This window comes from Caretta caretta, chromosome 10 (assembly GCF_965140235.1).
Source record: "Caretta caretta isolate rCarCar2 chromosome 10, rCarCar1.hap1, whole genome shotgun sequence".
Lineage (NCBI taxonomy): Eukaryota > Metazoa > Chordata > Testudines > Cheloniidae > Caretta > Caretta caretta.
In genome coordinates, this window is record NC_134215.1 from 51981535 (window position 1) to 52006434 (window position 24900).

The window sequence follows — 24900 nt, forward strand, 5'->3', positions numbered from 1 at the left end:
AAATAGTGAGGTGGCAAAGTTTGCACATGATACAAAATTACTCAGGACAGTTAAATCCAGAGCAGACTGTGAACAGTTACAAAGGGATCTCACAAAATTGGGTGACTGGGCAACAAAATGGCAGATGAAATTCAGTGTTGTTAAATGCAAAGTAATGCACACTGCAAAACATAATCCCAAATATACATACAAAATGATGGGGTCTAAATTTGCGATTATCACTCAAGAAAGATATCTTGGAGTATCGGGGATAGTTTTCTGAAAACAGACGCTCAATGTGCAACAGCAGTCAAAAAAGCTAATGGAATGTTAGGAACCATGAGGAAAGGGATAGATAAGATAGAAAATATCATAATGCCACTATGTAAATCCCATGGTGTGCCCACACCTTGAATACGCTGCGCAATTCTGATCCAGTCTCCAAAAAGATATATTAGAATTGGAAAAAGTACACAGAAGGGCAACAAAAATTATTACAGGTATAGAATCATAGAACTGGAAGGGACCTCAAGAGGTCATCTAGTCCAGTCCCCTGCACTCAAGGCAGGACTAAGTATTATCTAGACCATCCCTGACAGGTGTTTGACCAACCTGCTCTTAAAAATCACCAATGATGGAGATTCCACCACTACCCTAGGCAATTTATTCCAGTGCTTAACCATTCTGACAGCAGGAAGTTTTACCTAATGTCCAACCTAAACCACCCTTGCTGCAATTTAAGCCCATTGCTTCTTGTCCTATCCTCAGAGGTTAAGAACAATTTTTCTTCCTCGTCCTTGTAACAACTTTTTATGTACTTGAAAACTGTTATCATGTCCCCTCTCGGTCATCTCTTCTCCAGACTAAACAAACCCAATTTTTTTCAATCTTCCCTCATAAATCATATTTTCTAGACCTTTAATCATTTTTGTTACTTTTCTCTGGACTTTCTCCAATTTTCCACATCTTTCCTGAAATGTGGCACCCAGAACTGGACACAATACTCCAGTTGAGGTGTAATCAGTGAGAGCAGAAGAATTACTTCTCATATCTTGCTTACAATACTCCTGCTAATACATCCCAGAGTGATGTCTGCTTTTTTTACAACAGTGTTACACTTTTAACTCATATTTAGCTTGTGATCCACTACAACCCCCAGATCCCTTTCTGCAGTACTCCTTCCCAGGCAGTCATTTCCCATTTTGTATGTGTGCAACTGATTGGTCCTTCCTAAGTGGAGTACTTTGCATTTGTCCTTATTGAATTTCATCCAGCATGACTGTGAACCATTGATAACTACTCTCTGGGAACAATTTTCCAACCAGTTATGCACCCACCTTATAGTAGCTCCATCTAGGTTGCATTTCCCTAGTTTGTTTACAAGAAGGTCATGCGAGACAGTATCAAAAGCCTTACTAAAGTCAAGATATACCACATCTACCACTTCCCCCATCCACAAGGCTTGTTTCCCTGTCAAAGAAAGCTATCAGGTTGGTTTGATACAATTTGTTCTTGACAAATCCATGCTGACTGTTATTTATCATCTTATTATCTTCTAGATGTTTGCAAATTGACTGCTTAATTATTTGCTCCATTATCTTTCCGGATACAGAAGTGAAGCTGACTGGTCTGTAATTCCCCAGGTTGTCCTTATTTCCCTTTTTGTAGATGGACACTATATTTGGCCTTTTCAAGTCTTCTGGAATCTCTCCCATCTTCCATGACTTTTCAAAGATAATTGCTAATGGCTTAGATACCTCCTCAATAAGCTCCTTGAGTATTCTAGGATGCCTTTCATCAGGTCCTGGTGATTTGAAGACATCTCACTTGTTTAAGTAATTTTTGAGTTGTTCTTTCCTTATTTTAGACTCTGATCCTACCTCATTTTCACAGGCATTCACTATGTTAGACGTCCAATAGCTACCAACCTTCTTGGTGAAAACGGAAACAAAGAAGTCATTAAGCACCTCTGAACAGCTTCCATATAAGGAGAGATTTAAAAGAGTGGGACTGTTCAACTTGGAAAAGAGACTGAGGGGGGATATGATACGAGGTCTGTAAAAATCATAAATGGTGTGGAGAAAGTGAATAAGGAAGAATAGGGAATTCTACACAAGAACCAGAATCACCCAATGAAATGAATAGGCAGCAGAATTAAAACTAACATAAGGAAGTACTTCACACAACAGACAGTCAACCTGTGGAACTTGTTGCCAGGGAATGCTGTAAAGGTCTAAAGTATAACTGGGTTTAAAAAAAAAAAAAGAATTAAATAAGTTCATGGAGGATAGGTCCATCAATGGCTATTAGCCAAGATGGCCAGGGATGCAACCCCATGCTCTAAACCTCTGACTGCTTGAAGCTGGGACTGGACAACTGTGGATGGAGCACTTGATAAATTACCTTGTTCTGTTCACTCCCTCTGAAACATCTGGGACTGTTCACTGTAAATTTATTAGTCTCTAAGGTGCCACAAGGACTCCTCGTTGTTTTTGCTGATACAGACTAACATGGCTACCCCTTTGAAACCTGTCGGAAGACAGAATATTGAGCCAGATAGACTTTTGGTCTGATGCACTATGGCCATTCTTATCATGAGTCCATTCTTTAGGTAAGACCAAACCTTCTAAGGTCTGACCTCTGGTCTCCCCCTGTTCCCCCAAACCAAGTGGCTCTAAAGTGGTGAACAATAAAGGACAAGGAGAGCTAGTTGTCTGGAACCAGCACTCAAACAGAAACCCTAAATTGCTTTGCGTAATAAAAAATTCAGTCTCTGTTGTGGAGAACATCATTATAGCACATGCTGTTATAGTCCCTTATGTCCACAAACCTATTCAATGGCCTGTAAAGCACTGTGGTGTCATATTAATTCTTACATATAATTAGAGTGCTTCGTAACTGGTTCCCCTAGATACAGTTATCTACTTAAATTAGATTTAAAACACTGGAGCACAAGGAAAAGCTCTTTAACACCAGCTGAATAATTCATGTGTTGAGCGATGGTCCTTTGTAGAGGCTCCAGAGATGTCTTCCTCTGGAAAAAGTGTGAAATGCACGTTTTGTTCCAAATCTGGGGCATTCCAGGGACAAAACATTACCCTTCTGGAAGTCACCTCAAAGTGAACTGCAAAGAAAGGGGCATCTTTTACAGTTCTTTATGATGTTCAGAAGTTGTCAAAGTTTAATGATAAAAAAACGAAAGCCTACATACAGTTTCTTTTCTAATTTTAATTCTACACAAGAAAGAACACAACCTCTCCCTTCCCCTTCTTTGCTGGAGGACCTTAGGAATGTTACGCCAGGCTGTAACCTGAGCTGCAGAATTCCCTCCATCAAGCTGAAGGGAGAAGAATGATGATTCTTAAGTTTGTGGCTGTAGCTTTTCTTGACATCACTCTTAAGGTTCATAACAAGGCTCTCAAGTAAGGAGAGGGAGAGAAGAACCTAATGTCAAATGTTAACAAAATACTTATTTAAATCTGGGGGAAATATTAGTTTATTAAGCCATCTTTATATGTCACAAAAGAGCAGAAAAAGGCTAAAAAATGTTGTTTTGCTTCAGAGATCCCCTTTCATAAGCTTATGATGGGTTAGCAGAATTCAGGGAAGGGAGAAAATTCCAGTACAGACAGAGAGATCACAACTCTCCCATTCAATTCACATTCCATGTATTACATTCTACAAGAATATAGGGGGAAAATGTTCAAGACTCCCTTGAATTGCATGGAAAGTTCCAAAGACTGCTAAAAATGATCATCATCCAGATACTATAACGTTGGCATGTGCTGGATTCTGGGTTAAGAACCTGAATGGTTTATTCTGCTATTCTAATTCTCTGTATCTGATAAAGCCAGACACACTAGTTCTGTGCACCAAATGCGTCAACACAGCAATATAATCTTCTCCCATATTTTTGGTCTACTTGCAGTAAGAATGAGCCTGTTTCCTACCATGCACATCAGAAAGCTCCCTTTCCAATACACTGCAACTCAGCTTCACCTACACTGGGGAAACAGGAACAAGCCAGAAGGCTCGGAGCACACAGTCAGTGGGAGGCATTTTGCAGCAGAGGTAAGATGGTCTCAAGTCACAAAAAATTGAAGGGAAAGTTAGACAGTTTCCACTATTTCAAAGCTAAAATTTGCATAGACAATGGTTGATGTATTCACCATTTGTGTTTAAGTACATTCTGCCAAAGAAGGCCAACAAGCACTAATTTAAGCACCTATGCTCTTAATAGTTAATATATCCCATATCAAGATGCTACAAGGTGCTCTGGATTGAGGCTGGACTCAGTAAATGGTATGGCTTTTTTTGCTATAGCATGACACTGGGAATCAAGAGATCTGAGTTTTACTCTCAGTACTGAAACTGACTTGCTCAGTAACTTCAAGCAAGTTGTTTATTCTCTTTCTGCCCCTCCACTCCCACAAACATTATACAGTTCTGTGGTGACCTAGAATCCTATTTTCAACGTCTCCGACTCAAGGAATATTTCCAACACACCTCTGAACAACATACTAACCCACAGAGACCTTCCTACCAATATTACAAAAAGGAGGATTCTGGGTGGACTCCTCCTGAAGGTCGAAACAACAGACTGGACTTCTACATAGAGTGGTTCCGCCAACGTGCACAGGCTGAAATTGTGGAAAAGCAGCATCACTTGCCCCATAACCTCAGCCGTGCAGAACACAATGCCATCCACAGCCTCAGAAACAACTCTGACATCATAATCAAAAAGGCTGACAAAGGAGGTGCTGTCGTCATCATGAATAGGTCGGAGTATGAACAAGATGCTGCTAGGCAGCTCTCCAACATCACTTTCTACAAACCATTACCCTCTGATCCCACTGAGGGTTACCAAAAGAAACTACAGCATTTGCTCAAGAAACTCCCTGAAAAAGCACAAGCACAAATCCGCACAGACACACCCCTGGAACCCCGACCTGGGGTATTCTATCTCCTACCCAAGATCCAAAAACCTGGAATCCTGGACTCCCCATCATCTCAGGCATTGGCACCCTGACAGCAGGATTGTCTGGCTATGTAGACTCCCTCCTCAGGCCCTATGCTACCAGCACTCCCAGCTATCTTCGAGACACCACTTACTTCCTGAGGAAACTACAATCCATCGGTGATCTTCCTGAAAACACTATCCTGGCCACTATGGATGTAGAAGCCCTCTACACCAACATTCCACACAAAGATGGACTACAAGCCGTCAGGAACAGTATTGCCGATAAAGTCATGGCAAACCTGGTGGCTGAACTTTGTCCTCACCCATAATTATTTCACATTTGGGGGCAATGTATACCTTCAAATCAGTGGCACTGCTATGGGTACCCACATGGCCCCACAGTATGCCAGCATTTTTAAGGCTGACTTAGAACAACGCTTCCTCAGCTCTTGTCCCCTAATGCCCCTGCTCTACTTGCGCTACATTGATGACATCTTCATCGTCTGGACCCATGGAAAAGAAACCCTTGAGGAATTCCACCATGATTTCAACAATTTCCATCCCACCGTAAACGTCAGCCTGGACCAGTCAACACAAGAGATCCACTTCCTGGACACTACGGTGCTAATAAGCGATGGTCACATAAACACCACCCTATACTGGAAACCTACTGACCGCTATTCCTACCTACATGCCTCCAGCTTTCATCCAGACCACACCACACGATCCATTGTCTACAGCCAAGCTCTACAATACAACCGCATTTGCTCTAACCCCTCAGACAGAGATAAACACCTACAAGATCTCTATCAAGCATTCTTACGACTACAATACCCACCTGTTGAAGTGAAGAAACAGATTGACAGAGCCAGAAGAGTACCCATAAGTCACCTACTACAGGACAGGCCCAACAAAGAAAATGACAGAACGCCACTAGCCATCACCTTCAGTCCCCAACTAAAACCTCTCGAACGCATCATCAAGGATCTACAACCTATCTTAAAGGACGACCCATCACTCTCCCAGACCCTGGGGGAAAGGCCAGTCATTGCTTACAGACAGCCCCCCAACCTGAAGCAAATACTCACCAGCAACCACACACCACACAACAGAACCGCTAACCCAGGAACCTATCCTTGCAACAAAGCCCGTTGCCAACTGTGTCCACATATCTATTCAGGGGACATCATCATAGGGCCTAATCACATCAGCCACACAATCAGAGACTCGTTCACCTGCACATCTACCAATGTGATATATGCCATCATGTGCCAGCAATGCTCCTCCGCCGTGTACATTGGTCAAACTGGACAGTCTCTACGTAAAAAAATAAATGGACACAAATCAGACGTCAAGAATTATAACATTCATAAACCAGTTGGAGAACACTTCAATCTCTTGGGTCACTCGATTACAGACCTAAAAGTTGCAATTCTTCAACAAAAAAACTTCAAAAACAGACTCCAAAGAGAGACTGCTGAATTGGAATTAATTTGCAAACTGGATACAATTAACTTAGGCTTGAATAGAGACTGGGAGTGGATGGGCCATTACACAAAGTAAAACTATTTTCCCCCCCCACCCACGTTCCTCAGACATTCTTGTCAACTGCTGGAAATGCTTGATTATCACTACAAAAGGTCCCCTCCCGGTGTTCCCCCCTCCCCCCCCCCCCCGCTCTCCTGCTGGTAATAGCTCACCTTAAGTGATCACTCTCGTTACAGTGTGTATGGTAACACCCATTGTTTCATGTTTTCTATGTATATAAATCTCGCCACTGTATTTTCCACTGAGTGCAGCCAATAAAGTGAGCTGTAGCTCACGAAAGCTTATGCTCAAATAAATTTGTTCATCTCTAAGGTGCCCCAAGTACTCCTTTTCTTTTTGCAAATACAGACTAACATGGCTGCTACTCTGAAACCTGAGAAAGCACCAAATCAAAATGTTTGGCTACTGATTTTATTGTTTTAGCTCTTCACCTTGAAAGCTCTTTACATTGTAAGCCCTTCAGGGTAGGAATTAGTCTCTTTTCTATTTGTACAGCACCCAGCATCATGGGTCCCCAGTCCTGACTGGGGCCTTAAAGTGCTACCTTAATATAAATAATTACAACTAATAATATTTTCTTTTAACTATTGGACTTAGCTGTGAGATTAAATGTAAATTTTACAATCTATGTTGCCAGATTTGCATACTTGCTGCAGATAACACTCATAAGGCTTTTCAAAATTGATCCACGTGTTTTGCTTCGAGGTTCACATACATGTAAACTTAAAATGTTTGTACCATGCAGATACTCTAAATTCTGCTGCTTAACACCAATTCTAACTGGAGACTAGCGATGATGCAGACCACTGTTTAAGTAACAATGTGTAATTATGCTCTTTGTTGCATGACACAAACTCAAATCCTCTCTGTGCAGTTCTGCGTGGGTTCAGTGTAGAAGATATGGAGGTGCTATGTAATCATTATATGAATAATGTCTGGGTCCTGGTCGGCAACATAAGGTTCTATATAGTTAGATTGGTTTAACAGAATTTCCCGTATGAATGTATTAGTCTAGCTTAATAGGGGGCTGTTGGAGAAACAAGCCGGGAAGCAATGCAATGGATCTAGCTAGGCCATACTCCAAAAATATTTATGGGGCAATTACAGGAAAATGGCCTACTTCCAGCCTCCAATCCGAAGTTACACTGTTGTTTTGCCAGTTCTGGACACTAACAGATCAAAGAGCTACAAAACACTTTAAAACAGACACGTTCTCTGAGAAGAGACTGAGCAGCTTGTAAAGGAGTCATTCCCTGAAGCAGTGGGGAGAAAAGACTGGTGAGTTATGGGAAGAAACCATCACAGACTATCGCGGTCTTTGGGTGCCTGTAGGAAACTTAGACCTACCAGCATCCTGATGTGTCAGATGGGTAGGCACCTGGTAAACTAGACGTGCACATAATCTGTTATTGTTTTAAGATCTTTTTCTCTGCAATTGTTTTGTTCTAAACAAATAATGCTCGGCTGTCTGATTACTGGATACCACCGCCAGTGTTCTTGGTGTTAACAGACCTGCAGCTATGAACTATAAATTAGGCCTGCTGAGGTAATCACAGTTAGCACCTGGGAATGGCAGTCCAAGGCCTGATCTGAGAGTGGGAGAATTGCATGACCCCACCACAAGAGCAGTGATTGCTTGAGGCCTGAGTGGGGGTGCACCTGCGCAGACCAGTTGGGGTCTGTAATGGTAACAATCAGTTCTAAATGCATACAGCACAATTAATGGAAATCAATTTTAGTAATCGGCCACTGGATTTAGCAATGAATAATTATATGCTTAATTTATTCAATTCATAGTCCCAGAGTAATTACAAATCTATCTGAAATTGAAGTAGGATTAAAGTTACAATTTTAGGCTAAGGACAATACCCATACCCTTTGCTGAAGCTATTGGAAAGGCAATTTCTTTCTTACAGGCTAACTCCAAAAGTGGAGACTTCCCTTTCTTCAGTGGCTGTGGGAAGGGGTTCTGTGCAGTTCAAATATTTTTCAGAATAAGTTTGTCTGTTACCTTAAATCCCTGCTCTACACATACCAAGTCATCGCAACGGTGAAGCTGGAGAAGTCCAGTCAAACATAATTCATTAATGAAGGCTCATTCTGTTGGATGTATATATGTTAGCTGGTTATGGGTTGGAATAGGGGCAGGGAAGGGTTGTTGTCAGGGTGGGAAGTTAATGCCTATCTGAGGCCACTTCGTTCATATGGTAATTCATAAAACTTCTACCAGGAAATTTTCTGGTTTGGAATAAATAGCTTTGGGATAGGCACAGAACAATGCTGTTTGGCCCTAGGAGGAGATATGAGGCCAGAGTCCTCTCACACGAACACCAGCATGACTCAAGATTGACTCCATTGACTTCAGTAGAATTCCTCTGGATTTATATTGCTGCAAAAGAAAAGAAAATCTGGCTCATAGCCACCTACAAGTTAGGTGCATAGTTTTATAACTGCCTATTTCCTACATGTAGCAACTAAGGGTATAGCCAATCTGGTTTTGGCTTGATTCACACACTTTAACATGAAATAACTGCACAGCTGGTGACTTGCTCAGCTATCCGAGACTACATCAGAGAGCCAAACCACAATATTATCCAATTAACACACGCAATGCTCATGTTAAGCGAGTTAACTGCATAACTGCTGAAGAGTTTGCATAATGTTATATAGTAACAGTTAACAGATGATGTTTCATGTCGGATAGGAAAGTAGGGTAAGGTACGTAGCAAAACCCAGGGGAAACCTTAGTAAGTCAGGCTTCCATCAGAGAATTCCCAGTGCTCATCTGATGTTTTAGTGGAAAATTTGCAGATTGTTAAAGAGTGATCCATCAAGCAAGACCCAACCAAGCATCAGCTTCCAGAAAATTATTTTGTTTTTACTAATAATCTTTAATTGACAGGTACCTATACATGAGGTCTCTGGGAATCTTAGCAACAATAAACTGAACACACTATTTACACTAAATTCTTGATTCTTTTTTGAAAACAGTAAGCATATCAAAATTCAGTATTAGAGTTCTATGTTCCCAAATCACTGTGAACTGAGAGACTAAGTACGGTCACCTGTCATGCAGCTGTTCTCTCTTGCAAATTACTATGTGAGTGCCTGATCCTGAACCATTAGAATTTTTCCATCTACTTTGATGGTACAAAAGTGGATCCAAAACCTTTTTTGCAACTGTTTTAAAAAGTTATTGTAAAAAAATCAGAATATTTGTTAAACACAGGTATGTAGAGGACTTAATTTTAAATACCCTTCTCTTCCATGTCCTTTTTGTAGTTCTCCAATAAGCACAAATAACGGTGCTGTTGGTAGACCCCATTCCTCATTCTCTTGCAGTCTATTTATTTATATTTCCACACTGACAGCTTCAGTTTCATCATGTTAACATTTCGTGTTCAAAATATTTAACTTTACAAGGCAGTTCTAAAACTGTTCAATTTCTGATGAAAAAGAATCACAGGCCAGGTGTTTTAATGTAATTAAAGTACAATAAAGAAATTCAGAGTGAATTTTTATGCATGATTAATGTGCATGTAAGTGTGTTCACTTGGCCATTTCAAGTTTGGGCTGGGATTATTTTTAAATGACTTGGCCTCTCCATGATCAGTCTCAGGGTCTATGAGGCATAGACACCACAGGCCCATGCTGAAGGCAGTAGCTTCTGGCACTGTGTGATTTAATTTAAATAAAATAAAGTTTCTCGTCCTCATGGTCATAAAGGAAAGCTTGAAAATGTAATCCAGGGTAACTGATGCAGTGACATCTGCCTGAGTCTGCAGGCAGTGTGAAACAATAGCTCTTAAAGGGGTGAACTGTACCATGAGTCTCAATGGGAGTTAACCCCAAGAGTCACTGCTCTGGTTCCCACCAAATCCACCCCAGCAGAGGACTCTGTGTGCCAGGAGAAGAGTACAGGGTGCCCATCACATCCACCCAAGCAGATACACCTTGATTACTGTGGCAGGTACTGGGGGGGCGGGGAGAACACCTGCTATTGACTCTGCCTCTCTGTGGAGGACAGGGGATCCCCGCCAATCATGGGTGAAAGAAAGCAGCACCATAACACTGCCTTTGCTTCTCTGAAAGGGGAGAGGGCCTCCTGCCACTGCTAAAGGGGAAGATGTTAGGAGGCCTTATGTTGTGGTGTCTAGGGCCCTGGATTGTTTTATGACAACAGAAATGCTACCATGAGCCAGAGGTGATAATACCGTTACTTCTCCCTCTTTGTAGCTACATATTGTACATTATAACTCTGACAAATACCCCGATGTAACAGCAGCAATAGACAAATCAGATGGGCTAGCAGTTTTGGCTGTTCTCATTGAGGTAAGATGCATGCCTTGTGCTTTTTTCATATTTAATAATGCTATAATTAAAGTATCTGTAAGCTTTAAGTACAATGAGATGACTGGGATTAACTTGGAGTTCATCAATATTGGCATGTCTGGATATGTGGTCTCTCTCTTCCACTCCACCTACACACATATGTATGGCCAGATTCTGCCCTCCATTATATTTCTGTTTACTAGGTGTATAGTGCAAGAGAAAAGATTTTGAGTATTCACTCGTTATTTTATTTTAAAATATATCAGGCATGTTCATATCCTTTTGAATTTGCTTTCCACAGACTAAGGAGCTGGTGAGTTTCTCACAAATGACAGTAGAAAGTGAAGATCAAGTCTGCACATTTGAATATTCCCAGATAGTAAAGGCAGTTGTATATGTAGCACGGAACACTGTTTAACACAGTAGGGGTCACCAGGCTGGCAGAACCCTGACACAGGTAATTAATTATAGAAGACTAAGGTGTGACCATACCCTTCACAACTAGTACTTCACAGGCACACAGTTCCTTTGTATCAATGAAGCTGGTGATGAAGAAAAAATTATGAGACAAGTAAATTCAGTGAACCTTTCAACGCAGCAGGGGGACAGGTTTCCACACCTAACCCTGACACAGAGGCAATTAAATAACCCAGTCAGCAATCTGATGGAACCTCCTGTAACTCTGCCAGGCAAACATTTCCAATTACTTTGTGTAAATGTGACCAAAAAAGGCTAGCTATAAACTCAGCATTGAGCTAATGAACTTTACAGTAGAGCAGATTGGAAAATGTGTTTCCCCCCTAAAGAACATTTTGACTTTTTGTCAACAAAATTGAAACCCCAAAAAGTTTCAGCTTTCCATCGAAAACCTGAAAGTGTTCAAGGAATGCAGACACTTTCTGAGAAAAGTTTTGTTTCTTTGAAAACCCAACTATCTTAGAAGTCTTAGAAGTCTTCTGGTTTTTCTACAATAAATGCTTATTATATAATGCTGATTAAAAATCAAATAAGGATATCTCCAAATTTAACATTATTTACTTATTTCCATCTGAGAATTTCAGAAACATCGTGGCTTTCAAAGTTGAACTTAGGACACAATTTTTTCTGGTTGCCAGATGAGTTGCTGAGAATCAGCTCCAAATTATTAAGAAAACAGGCATTGATTCAAAGCTATAGCAGCCAGTCTCTTATTGGATATTAGAGTTATAACTCTCACCACTGGTCCTGACCTTCTAACAGTATCATTCTTTATTTTGGATTGCAAGCAGCAGACTAACGGTTTCTGGTTGGCAACAGAAAGCCCAAAATATGCTACCTATGGCTATGACTAGAAACCCATGCATGATCTGAGAAACCTGTCAGCATAGAATTAGCATGTATAAAGTTCTTAAAGGAAACAGGCTTCCATTTCTTTGCACAGCAGGCTAGCCACTGAAAGGCTACATGTTTTTTTCAAACACACACCATAAGGCGTGTTACAGAATAAAGAATGTAGGCTTCATCTAAAACCTTTCTGGTCTGAAGTCTTCTGCTCCATAATGCTGTTGTGCAGTAAGGGACCAATCCTGCAGTCCCTGTGAAGAAATCACTTCCACTGAAGCTAGTGGAAATTCTAACTATATAAAGGATTGCAAGACGAGACCCTATCAGGTAACATTTTATGAAGAACTGTGTGGAGTTTCAGCTAATGAGAGTTGTGCAGCTATATGCTTTGGAAATTTATCCTACAGTCAGATATTACTGGTTATTTAGTTTAAGACCACTGTTATTCATTGAGTCTAAGGCCAGAAGGGACTATTGGATCATCTAGTCTGACCTCCTGTTTGTCACAGGCCTTTAAATTTCACCTAGTTATTCAGTAAACATTATTATACAGATCACTTTAATTAACACATAATCATTGAACTGATTTAATGCAAAATATTTCTCCTTGAACATTTTAGTTATTTAAGGTTTTAACTTTGCAATTCATCATATTGCAAACAACTGATAAGCCATAATTATGACAATTTAATATTGTGTAGTGTGATAAAGAAATCAAATACCCCCAGGCTGCAGCTTATTATTTAAGAGTGTATTGAAATGGAGAAGAAGGATAGAACAGACTAAACAAAACAATCCCAGGGCACAGCCTTAATTTCTACATCAGTCTATGTTATTACATCAGTATTGGTGTTGTTGGGTGAAAAATTTCACTAAAAGATGACACTGTCAACCAAATGTTGAACACCAGTTGTCTGGAGAATTTAAGATTATGCACACAGAGCCCTGATTACTTGGACAGCTGTTAATCTATTTGTTACAGAAAGGCCCATTCAATCCATCCTATGAAAAGATCTTCGGTCATTTCCAGAACGTGAAATACAAAGGTGAGTAGCTGTTGTATGCAAAAGATCAATAGTGGCTGAGTGGCTCAGAACCTTATCATTGGGATTCATGCAGGGCATGTCATGCTTTTGTCAAAACTGCTTCAGAACAGTTCTAAGTACAGTGCACTCCTCTTAAGGGGATCATACAGCTAGCTTTTAGGTACACTTGTGTTCATTAGTATCACATGTTCCTAACCAGGTCGTATGACTTGCATGTGCTGTTCCTTTGGTTACTTGCTCCTCAATTTAGTATACAGATAGCTGATTTATGCAAATAATGATAATGATACTCACTCCCAGTAAGCAAATGGCCAGAACTCACAGGATTTTTTCCTCAGGTGTCTTTTAAAAAAAAAAGGAGTTCGTGAATGCAATTAAATGCAGACAATGTTGACGAGATGTATAAAAACATGGTGTTGACAAGAAAATCTTCAGCGTAGTGGCAAACACACTCAAACCATTATGAACAGCAGACAGAATATTTCAAACCCAGTCCTCTGTGGTTGGAGGTGTGAGTGCAGCATGGGTTGATATATCCACGCTAGCTTTAATCAAGCTCGCACAGCTAAAAATAGCAGTGAAGATGTGGCAGCATGAGCTTCAGCGCAGGTTAGCAACTTGAGTACATACTCAGGTTCCTTGGTGCTGAAGCCTGCACAAGTACGTCCTCTCTGCTCTTTTTAGCTGCGCTAGTTAAAGTAAAGCTAGCATAGATACACCTATCTAAGCTGCAGTCACACCTGTGACTGCAGTGTAGACAAACCCTAAATGTCTAGTTTCAGAGTAACAGCCGTGTTAGTCTATATCCACAAAAAGAACAGGAGTACTTGTGGCCCCTTAGAGACTAACAAATTTATTAGAGCAAAAGCTTTCATGGGCTACAGCCCACTTCATCGGATGTATAGAATGGAACATATAGTAAGAATATATATACACACACATATATACAGAGGAGGTGGAAGTTGCCATACAAACTGTAAGGGGCTAATTAATTAAGATGAGCTATTATCAGCAGGAGAAGAAAAACTTTTGTGGTGATAATCAAGATGGCCCATTTAGACAGTTGACAAGAAGTTGTGATGTGTGAGGTCTAATATTGGGTAGTTGCCTGCACTGCTTATAAAGAAATTCATCCAGTAGTGCACCTGAGCAGGGTGCACTCAATAGCAAAGAGCAACTTTCCTCATTAATCACAACCCTGGTTTGATATCCAGGTGTAACATGTCAGACTTGTATAAGAACAAATTTAGAAGTGGTTTAATGAACTACATTTCTATATTAAATTGGGTCTAGCATCTATCAAAGTACACTTTTTCCTTTTTCATTGAGATCAAAATGCTTGCTGAAAACAAATTTGCCCTACTGGGACTCACCTGTGCAGAGATATACAGCAAACCAATGCAGTCCAGTAGAAAGTCATGATGATGCAAAGTAGACTAGCACTGAGAGAAGTGTGATGAAGAATATGGAATTAACATGGATTCTCTCTTTCAGACCAGGTAGCTCTAGTCCCAGGTTTTGACATCCAAGAACTGCTTCCTGACCAACTGGATGAGTATTATCGCTATGAAGGATCCCTGACAACTCCTCCTTGTTACCCTAGTGTTCTCTGGACAGTTTTCCGACACCCAGTAAAAGTTTCACAAGAACAGGCAAGTTTAAGTAAAACAGATATTTTCTTATTTAGCCTGTCATTGTAGCCTAAAGTCTGATATTAAATTAAATGCTAATAAATTAATCTGTTTGGTGTTTATTAAGGAATGTTAAATTTGTATTCTCATTTCCTGGATTTCAAATAGGAAGTTTTCCATAAGGTCTTATAAAACTAAAAGATGTGATTACTAACATTATTCTTGGAGTGGGGAAAAAAATTATTTAATCTCTTTGATCGATCATACTTCGTTTGCAATTGACATGCAAAGGCCATGGGACTGGATGGCTCTTTAATTCAGAACAACACATTATGGTCCAAATTTTCAGTCCCTCCTTAACAGAATCTTTATTTTTCTGCCCACAATTTTGTGAATAAAAAATAACTGGTGGTGCAGTTTAAGGTCACTTGAACTTCCAAGTACCTGACTGCCCCTGAAAATTAGATACAGGACACCTTAATTCTGTCTGCTAACCATCATAGGTGAAAAGTTTCACCCACAGTTAAACAGGCACAGAGAGATTTGTGTTTGAAACTTGTAGTCAATCTGTATTCTTCCTTTGCTTCAGCATTTGCTGTCTTCATGCAAGTATCTTTCACAAATTGCCAGGCCAATCCTATGTAACAGTAACATCTAGATAGGAACAACTTCTAGCTTTGATTTTGGTTTCATAAAACCAAAGCCTAACTGGTGAAGGGTTATTTGGCAAAACCAAAGCTACCTTGGTTTTTACCAACCTCTGTCTTCATGTGCATCTCTTAGAAACTAATTAAGTTTTTTCCTCCTCTCAGGTGGTCAACTAATAAACTAGTAGGAAAAGAACAGAAATATGTTCTATACTGAGTTATATAACCCCCAAACACCAGCTTCTTCTGATCCACATTAGGTGGAAAGAGCTTAGCTAGCAACTTACAAATAAGAAATCCAAACTGTTTTATCACAGAAATCTATGATCAAGTTAGCAGCTGCACTCCTTTTGGTGAGCATTCATTTCTATGACGCTCACCATTGCATGTGCATTCCTTACCTTACCAAAATATCCAGCTTATTAAGATTACTTCTATTACTTGCTTCAGACTTGGATTGTTTGCACTAATATTTCAACCACCCAATCGTGGAAGGAAACTTTCCCTCAATAATAATTCTTCTATGCTAGTCCTTTTATTAACTTAAAATCAGATCCACTCATGTGTTACCTATTCTAATCCAGGTCAGACAGCAGGAATGTCTGGGGACTTTTTTGGGGGGTTCTGCATACACAGATATTTGTTTGCTGTGTTTTGAGGTTTAAGAAAAACAAGCAGAGAACAAGTCTACAAACACTCATGAAACAAGGGCTTCCTCTTCCCCATTTTCCTGACAGCTAAATATCAATTATTAGGGTTACTCTAACATAATTAAATTAAGTTCATATATGGACATGGAGAAACAGCCTTTTAGACAATTGACGTCAAACTGTTTGCACACCAAATTATATTTGACATAAGTGCTGGAACTAGGGGTGCTGCCAGTTGCATCGCCTGGCTTGAAATGATTTCCATCATATCCAGGGTTTACAGTTTGGTTCAATGGCTCTCAGCACCCCCATTATGAAAATTGTTCCAGCACCCCTGACATTTGGGCTTACACAGCACATTGCATTTGTAGCTACTGCATAACTGATCCCACCTCCTTCATGCATTTCTGTGTGTTGAAACAGTCCCTCATTGGATGGAACTGATTCTCAGTGTCATTTGAGCATAAGAAGATGTCTAAACATACCCACCTTGCTTTCTCTATACACTGGATGCTGAATTGTATGTTTTGTCCCTAGCTGCTGGCACTGGAAACAGCTCTGTACTGCACACAGCCCAATGACCCCACGCCCCTGGAAATGGTTAATAACTTCAGACACATTCAGGAGTTTGATGAAAGGCTGGTTTCTGTCTCCTTCCGTCAAGGTAAGTAAAATAAATGCCTGTGTAAAGAAATGGTAAATAGTTATGCATGTGGATTTGGAATACTAGGTGCCTATAGCATTGCTTTGGTTTCTTCAGGCACAAAGAGATCAGTAGGAGTTTTCACACAGTATTGTTTCCCCTTACATTGCTGTCTCCCTTTTTCTCCTCTTACAGTTGCTTACATGAGCAATTGTATGAGAGTAAGGTGTATACAAAGTTCTATTTGTCACCCATTAGGATCAAGTGAGCAGATCCCACTCAGTCATTGTCCTTTGATCTTGGAGAGTAGAGTGAGGAAGATCAGGCAGGGGAAAGTGTATTGGGAGCCTCAGCCCTTCCTGTCATGTTCAATGGGAAAATAACTTTTTGTATTACTTACACTAGACAGTTTTTCTCTCTAATTTTAAATCTTTTAGTTCCAGTCACTGTTTTAAGAGGCATTATGATCACGTACACCCTCCAGTTCCATGTTGCCAAATTTTCCTCATTTTAACTAGCCTATGTAAGCTTTTATCAATTAACTGTAGCATACTCCATAACTGCACTGCAGTCCCACATCTCTGGACCCCAAACGTATTGTTTAAAAACTTCTGCTGAGGCTCCAATCCTGCTCCAATCAAAGTCAATTACAAAATGCCTGCTGACTTCAATAGAGACAGGATTGGGCCCTGGGGAAATTTCATGAGATATGCAATTTGATTTTAATACACAAAAGAAAGGGCAGAACTTTCCACGGCATGTTACAAATTGGAAATCTAGTAATGCAGAGAATAGTGGAAATGTATTCCTTTTTATAAGTATCTGATTAGAATGAGGCAGAATATGTTAACCTTTGGGGAAAAAACTACATACTTTTACATTTTGGATTGAAGAAAGACCATTTTTTGATCCAGTCTTGAGGCCTAATCCTGCCAGCATGTATGAGAATAAAATTATTCCAATTCAGTGACCATTAAACTCAACAGGTGTCTTTCCATGGGCTCTGAATTAGACTGTAAGTGTTTGCAGGGTCAGGTACTTAGCATGTGTGTTTTTAATTTAAAAAAACAAAACAAAAATTGCACCTTGACATTGGAGAGAGAGTTCAGCCACGGTGATGTCAAACTCAGCTAGTACATGATAATTATTGTGCTGACCACACTCTTAAAAGGAATCATAATTTTGCATTGCAGGGGGACTGTTTATGAGGAATTACAGAGGATGTCCTTGAGGAGTTTGACACCTGGAAGTAAAAATAACTCATAACAATGGATTGCACAATCCATTGTTATGGATGTAAAATTAGCCATCTTATTAGGTTGAAGTCTAAAGATACAATTGGTTTAAAGAATTTATTATGTAGTGATACATAATGACAATTGTGTGTGAGGGGCTTTTGCATAAATGCCTACACCTTTGATGATGAGCTTTGCTGCATCTCAGTAAGGTTTACTTGGCTTATTTGTGCAAAATGAACTGTAATGACCAATGTTTTGCTCTGAAATCAGTCAAAACCATTAAGTGGGCTATCACTGAGTTGTACAAAGCCCTTGGAGTGCTGGCACATTCAATGTGTTGCTTTGGCAGATGGGTCTAAGTCAAATACTACACATCTTCAGACTGATTACTGAAGCTTAAAACAAATTAAGAATCCAATCCAGCCAAACAGTCAGTCTGCAGATTAATAAAGGCACATGTTAGTCTATCCATTACAAAATCTTAAGGCAACAGTATCTACTTGTTATTCCACTTTTTGTCAAACCAACAAAACACAGGCAGGAAATTGTGCCTCTCTCAGGAAATTGACCAGACTAGCTATCCTGGAATAAACTATTGTGCAATAGTATTCAGAGGGGAACTCTATTCTGGAATAAATCACTTTATTCAAGAATAATTAGTCCGCAATAACTATTCTGGTCAATTTCCCCCATGTAGACAAGCCCTTAGATAAACATACAACTACAAAACAGACATATGAAATTTAGAGATGGGCCCAAACAAATCCCAGATTAAAAACTCCCCCCAAATTGGGGGTAGTTTGGCTCCATATCTGATCATATCTAGCTCCTTCCTCTAATGGGCTGCATCAAAACTCTGGCTCCAAAAACCATGGAGGTTTGGAAGGGTTTGGAATCCAAACCCAGATATGCATGAAAATTTGATCACTGGCCCTAACCTCTACAATGGGCTGAAGCAAAGCTCTAAACTTTGGGGTATGTGAAATCCAGAGGAGGCTCCAGATTTCAGTGTTGTGGCTTGCACCCACTTCTACTAAGATGTACATACAAAACCTCTGTGAGCAACATCTTTATCCCTTTAATACACACTATACGGGAGTAAAACACAATCACAAAGACTTCTATTAAATGTGTAAATACCTTGTTCTGAACTTTTACATATAGCCTAGACAGTAATATTTTAAATAAATAGACATATCAATTTCCTTGCTCTTTAAGCACATTTTTTCTGATCAGTTCTAATATTCATTTAACTAGACATTCCTTTCTACTTATATTGGAGGGGGAAAAATCTACAATACAGAGCAGGCTGGATGTATTATAGTTAAATAGCAAAGCATGTCTTCCCAGTTTTGTGATATTTTCCACGAATATATTAAATTCCCACACCCTGTCTTCTCCAATGCTTCAGTGTCAAAGGCTACTTTGCTACTTACACTACTGTGTCTCCTGATTTCTAATTAATTAGCCACGCTTGCTGGGAACTACGAAATAGTTGCCTCTCAGGGAAAGCCCTTATGGAGCAGATGCATTTGAAAAGGTCAGATTGGCGTTTTGGCACTAACGGCAATTCAGGGAACTTTCAAACGTGCCTTTAAACTGAATCATGGATTTAATGTACCTCGGGTCCACTCAGGCCTCATTTCTGTGCATATAAAAGTCAACTATTTTCACTTGCAGCACTTGAGGAGGGACAGTAGTTTAAGAACAGATGCCTCACCTCCCTACATTTTTGGTTAAAGTATGAGTAAAATGTATCTAGAGTTAACAGACGTTAATGGTGAAGGGGAAGCAGTTTTACACTTGATGAAAGAGGTCAGTATAACACTTTGCATTTAATTAGCACCTTTTACCCCAAGTTCTCAAGGCATTTCACAGCCCCCTGGCAGCATATTCATTATCTCCAATTTACAGATGGGGAAATTGAGAAACAGGAAGACTTTCTCAAAGTTTTACAAAAAGAAAAGGAGTACTTGTGGCACCTCAGAGACTAACAAATTTATTTAAGCATAAGCTTTCGTGAGCTACAGCTCACTTCAGCTTATGCTCAAATAAATTTGTTAGTCTCTAAGGTGCCACAAGTACTCCTTTTCTTTTTGCGAATACAGACTAACACGGCTGCTACTCTGAAACCTGTCGAAGTTTTACAGGAAGTCAGTTCCAGAGTGGGACAGAACCCAGGAGTATTGGCTCCCAGCCTTCTTACAACAGTGGGTAGGGTGACCAGACAACAAATGTGAAAAATCGGGATGGGGGTGGGGGATAATAGGAACCTATATAAGAAAAAGGCCCAAAAATCGATGAGGAGGTGTCAATATCAATTTTTTGGGAGAGGACTACATCCACCCTGACTAAATTGGCCTTCAACATTGGTTCTCCACTTGTAAGGTAACTCCCTTCTCTTCATGTGCCAATATATATTGATGCCTGTATCTGTAATTTTCACAGCATGCATCTGAAGAAGTGGGTGTTTTACTCATGAAAGCTTATGCCCACATAAATCTGTTAGTCTTTAAGGTGCCACTGGACTCCTCGTTGTTTTTGCGAATACAGACTAACACAGCTACCCCTCTGATAAATTGGAAATACTTTCTTATTTCATGTAAGCAAAGCCCTGAGTGCATTGGGAATAAATTACTTCAGTGACTATGTGCAATTCACAGACAAGAAACACTGGTCATCTCTAAATTTTTTGGCAGTTCTGCATCTTGACTTTTTTCATTGCATGCTATATAAAAGCTGTGATCAAAGCATCCCTTCCACTACTGAAAGTACACAATCGTTCCTTATTTTTTTCAGTAGCTGCAGCAAGTATCTTGTTCAGGAAAAGCAGGATCTTTCTGCTGCATTAAAACTAAATTCCAAAGGCCTTTTTCAACTACTTTTCCTATTTCTTAGACTCTGTCCCCATATCTGATTAAATATTATTCTGTCCTCCTGTATACATGGTCTCCTTTGATTAAAGCCATGGAGTCACTACGGTATATAGCCACAGTAAAGTAAAGACCCATTTTTCCCTTTGTCAACTGAAGAACACAGGGATCTTCAATCCAGTCAAAGAGGCTCCTACTTCAGATTCCTTAGGACAGAAAAGTGGTAGTCAGTCTCTCTCAACTGCCTGATTTAATGTGCCTGACAGATACAGAACTGTTCAAAGAGACATGCTTCATGCCCATGTGCTATAGATTTAAATCAAACATACAAACACTGCCATGGGAATACTTGCTCTTAGATCCCTTGGAAGACTAGTCCACAGTCTAATGGAAGAGATGGAAGTCCAGTATTGATATATTTACAACTGGAATAAACTCTAGCAGATATGCTGTAAGGGAAACCTTTACTGGCACGGGTGGACTGAATAAATTGGTAAATCAGTGCTTATTCTAAGCCCTTCCTGTCATGCAGCAATCCCTTCCTAAAGAGGCTTGTGATGGGCAGAGAGGGAAGTTGCTGGGGAAGAATAAAGGCCAAGCTTCCTAGTCATATAAACAACCTTATCCCACATTTGCTGAGGTTCACCAATGTATCAAATTTTTAGTTCAAGCCTCAATTAAGTAGGTGGAAATTAAACAAGACATGTAAGCCTATCTATGTTGGAATATATAGTGCAACAGTCTATCCAACGACACTCAATTTCGCTGCTGCCTTTGAGTTTGGGGTAGAATGAGGATTTTATACTATTCCCTTGACCATGTCACCATTAGCACTTTCACAGGCTAATGTTACAGAAGAGCAATATCCCAATACACTGCAATTATGATTACAAATACTCCAGTATTACAAAGCCCGCTTTACCCAAAATAGACAAGTAGTGACCAGTAAGTTTACCAGACCATCATAAATACTAAAACCAACCTCTCACAGATAGATCTAAGACAGTGCTAGCTGTATATATAATACAATGAAGAAAACAAGTCAAATGCCTGCAAACAGAGGTCTACTATACAAGCTGTTTTACTCAAATGTCAGGAAGTAACTGTCCAAGTTTTGCACATATTGCCACCCCTCACTATTCGGCAACAAAGTAATTGTTCTAGAGTTTTAATCTGTGCCCTGCAGAGCAAACGTGCCTTTTAAAAAATTACTAAACTGTTAAAGAGAAGTAATTTGTGCATTTTATTGTATTTTTATATAATAAAGAGGTAAAGAGAAGGAAAAACTTTGATGTTTCCTTTACTTCAGTGTTAGGAATCCTGACTTCCCTCTCTTTTGGAGTGTGTGTGGGTGTCTTTCGAGGACCTGGCTCATTACTATACAGGAAACTGAGACATGAGATGCAACTCTGCCAGCCACCAATTGAGGGAATATTGAGTCTTAATCCTCAGCATTCCCTCTCCTCTTACTTGAGGGTTGGGAGAGATTAGCTCAGGTTTCAATTTCCTGTGACAGGTCAGATTTCTTTGATGTTATGCTGAACACAGGTAATTCTTGCCATCATAGGCCATTCTGCCTCCTTAGCTACTTCTGATGCTGTGCTATAATAGGACAAAGGAACTCGAAGTCAGACCAGTGCACTTCCTACTGTCTCATGCTTCAGAAGATCAGATGATTAGCGGTAGCATACAATTGTATATAGTAGGAGTTTATGCCTTTTTCTTGAAGTTTCCAGAATTAGTCACTGTCAGACAATGAATAACTGGTGCGCTCCAGTATGTCTGTCTGTGATCCACTCCAAACCTCTGTTCTGGCCAAACAATGTGCAAAGATTTTAAGGTGTCTAGGAAGCAGCAATTGCAATACTAACTTTAAAATTTCTCAGATAGCAGTGCTTTAAGTGACAGGCAATCTGTAGGGTCTGTCTTAAAAGTCACACATTAAAAATGTCTACAAGACTAGTAGCCAAGCAGCACCATTTTACCAAGAAACAAAAAGTTATGAGGAAAATACCTGATCTATATTTCTTTAATACTCATTTCCAGTGTAACCTTAGTGATTAACCTTTCACTTTTTCCCTCCCTGCCCCCTTCATTTTGTCAAGATTCAGTACCTGGTGGACTGAGCACGGGTATGTTGTTGGATTGCTAACAGCATATATACACAACAGTGATCTTTGTGATTCAGATTGATTGAGCTTCTCTTTCTATGCCATTTTCCATTTCTGTCTTAAAGTGACCTTTCAATATCTAGTGTACCTTTTTGCTGTAAGTCCTGCCCTATGGTTAACACTAAATTATATTGAATTATAATACATGATTTAACTAACCTAAAACAAATCAAATAATATACTTTTTACCCATAATCTCCAAGTGCTTTACAAAATGGTGTAAGCATTGTTGTTACCATCTAACAGGGAACATGAAGTGACTTGCCCAAAAATCACACAGAGTCAGTGTCAAAGCCAGGAACAGAGTTTAGGTTTCCTGTCTCCCAGTCCATCCAAACAACCAAATAATTTAGCTCCTGTTTGTAAGCAACATTTCCTTTAAAGACATTCCGAATATGTACCCCACAGTACATCCTGCTGTTCTCACACCAGGAACAGTCTCTGGGGTTACTAGGACAATGAACCAAAAAACCAACAACCCTGCAAGAGCACTGTTAACATATGCATCTTTATGCCAGTTGAGAGCAGCATGATGCAGAGCCTTTTACAACCACTTGTGCCAAGAGCAGGAACAAACTTCATTTTGGAAGGTGGAAGAGATGGTGGGGAAGTGCATAGGGATGTGTTTTTATCAGGCAGCCACAGTAGAGCAAAACCTTATTGTGCACATCCATGACTCCAATAGCAGCAGGCCTACAGAGAAGCCTTTCTGACTTCCAGAGAGGCAAGAATAGAGACAGCCATCTCTTGTTGAGCATAAGGGATACAAGGTGGGATTATTGTGCTGTTTTCATGGAGTGCAGAAATGCATGTCAAGCCAGCGTTTGACCCTTTGTTGATGATGATTAAACTCACCCCAATTATTTACAAATATCAAATCTGCAGAATCTCAAGCTTGAGAGGGATATCCAACACATCATCTCCGAAGTGCTTACAGACATGAACTAATGATACTTTTTAAATGTTATATTAATATAATGATTTAATCCTCCACCTCCTTTAACCTTTGTAGCAACACCTGAAAATAATATTCTCAATTACAAAACACACCACCTGCAGCAAGGACTACATTCAGCTGTGTTCTTTGGTCATGGAAAGAGAGCAGGAATTAGTTTGGCATTCTCTCTCATTTGGGTCTGATTCTTGAATTTTGCCTGTACTGAACAGAGATGTTAACTGACAGCAGGCATAAAGAACCCCGATCCTATAAGCTGCTCCATGACTCCTGTGCCAATTGAGTGCTCCTTGGGGTTCTGGGTGAATATAGACGTATGCCTGTGTGGATCCGATTTCAGGATGGGGTCTTCAGATTTGCATCTTTTGAGAAGTCTACCTAGTAAAGGAATAAGTTTGCCATTTTACTTCCTTAAGTAACTTTGTACATGAAATAAAGAAAGAAAGAAAACAAACCTGTGCATTTTCCTCCTTTTCCTAGGTGTTGTACTTTCAGTTGTGTTAGCCAGTGTTCTTGGAGTTATCATCATGCTTGCAGTAGCCTTTTGGCTGCTTAGGAAGAAGAGGTAAGAGATTTTGCTGTCCCACCTTTGTTTGTTTAAACACGGTAAATATGTTGATTCCCCTCTATGACTAGTGGACCTAAGCAGATGAAACCCATTTCATAGAAAACAGAGAATAAATATGAACTCAAGCTGGTGTACCGGAGATGACTTTTGTCCCAATGTACCTGTCCCTCTACCCTAACCCCTACAGAGGTGCTCAGTTTTTTGCCAAAATACCTCAGCAATGCTCACATTAAACCCCCTGTCAAGGTTCCTTCCCCACTCTGAACTCTACGGTACAGATGTGGGACCTGCATGAAAAACCCCCTAAGCTTATTTTTACCAGCTTAGGTTAAAACT

General features: G+C 39.9%; 2 protein-coding genes across 7 annotated transcripts in view; one reads left to right on the plus strand and one right to left on the minus strand.

The window, feature by feature from the left end:
- The window catches only part of APH1B (aph-1B gamma-secretase subunit), a 111438-nt gene that overhangs the window by 47997 nt on the left and 38541 nt on the right, over window positions 1-24900 (minus strand). The window lies entirely within an intron of this gene.
- The window catches only part of CA12 (carbonic anhydrase 12), a 47100-nt gene that overhangs the window by 14683 nt on the left and 7517 nt on the right, over window positions 1-24900 (plus strand). For 4 of the 6 annotated variants that reach the window (XM_075132999.1, XM_075133004.1, XM_075133000.1 and 1 more), the window contains 6 exons: window positions 3908-4050; window positions 10724-10819; window positions 13125-13188; window positions 14683-14840; window positions 16654-16780; window positions 24477-24561. In XM_075132999.1, the coding sequence (XP_074989100.1) occupies window positions 3908-4050; window positions 10724-10819; window positions 13125-13188; window positions 14683-14840; window positions 16654-16780; window positions 24477-24561 (673 nt within the window). Of the gene's footprint in view, window positions 1-3907; window positions 4051-4423; window positions 6799-10723; window positions 10820-13124; window positions 13189-14682; window positions 14841-16653; window positions 16781-24476; window positions 24562-24900 lie in introns of those variants that run through there. The other 2 variants (XM_075133002.1, XM_075133001.1) reach the window with 2 other exon arrangements.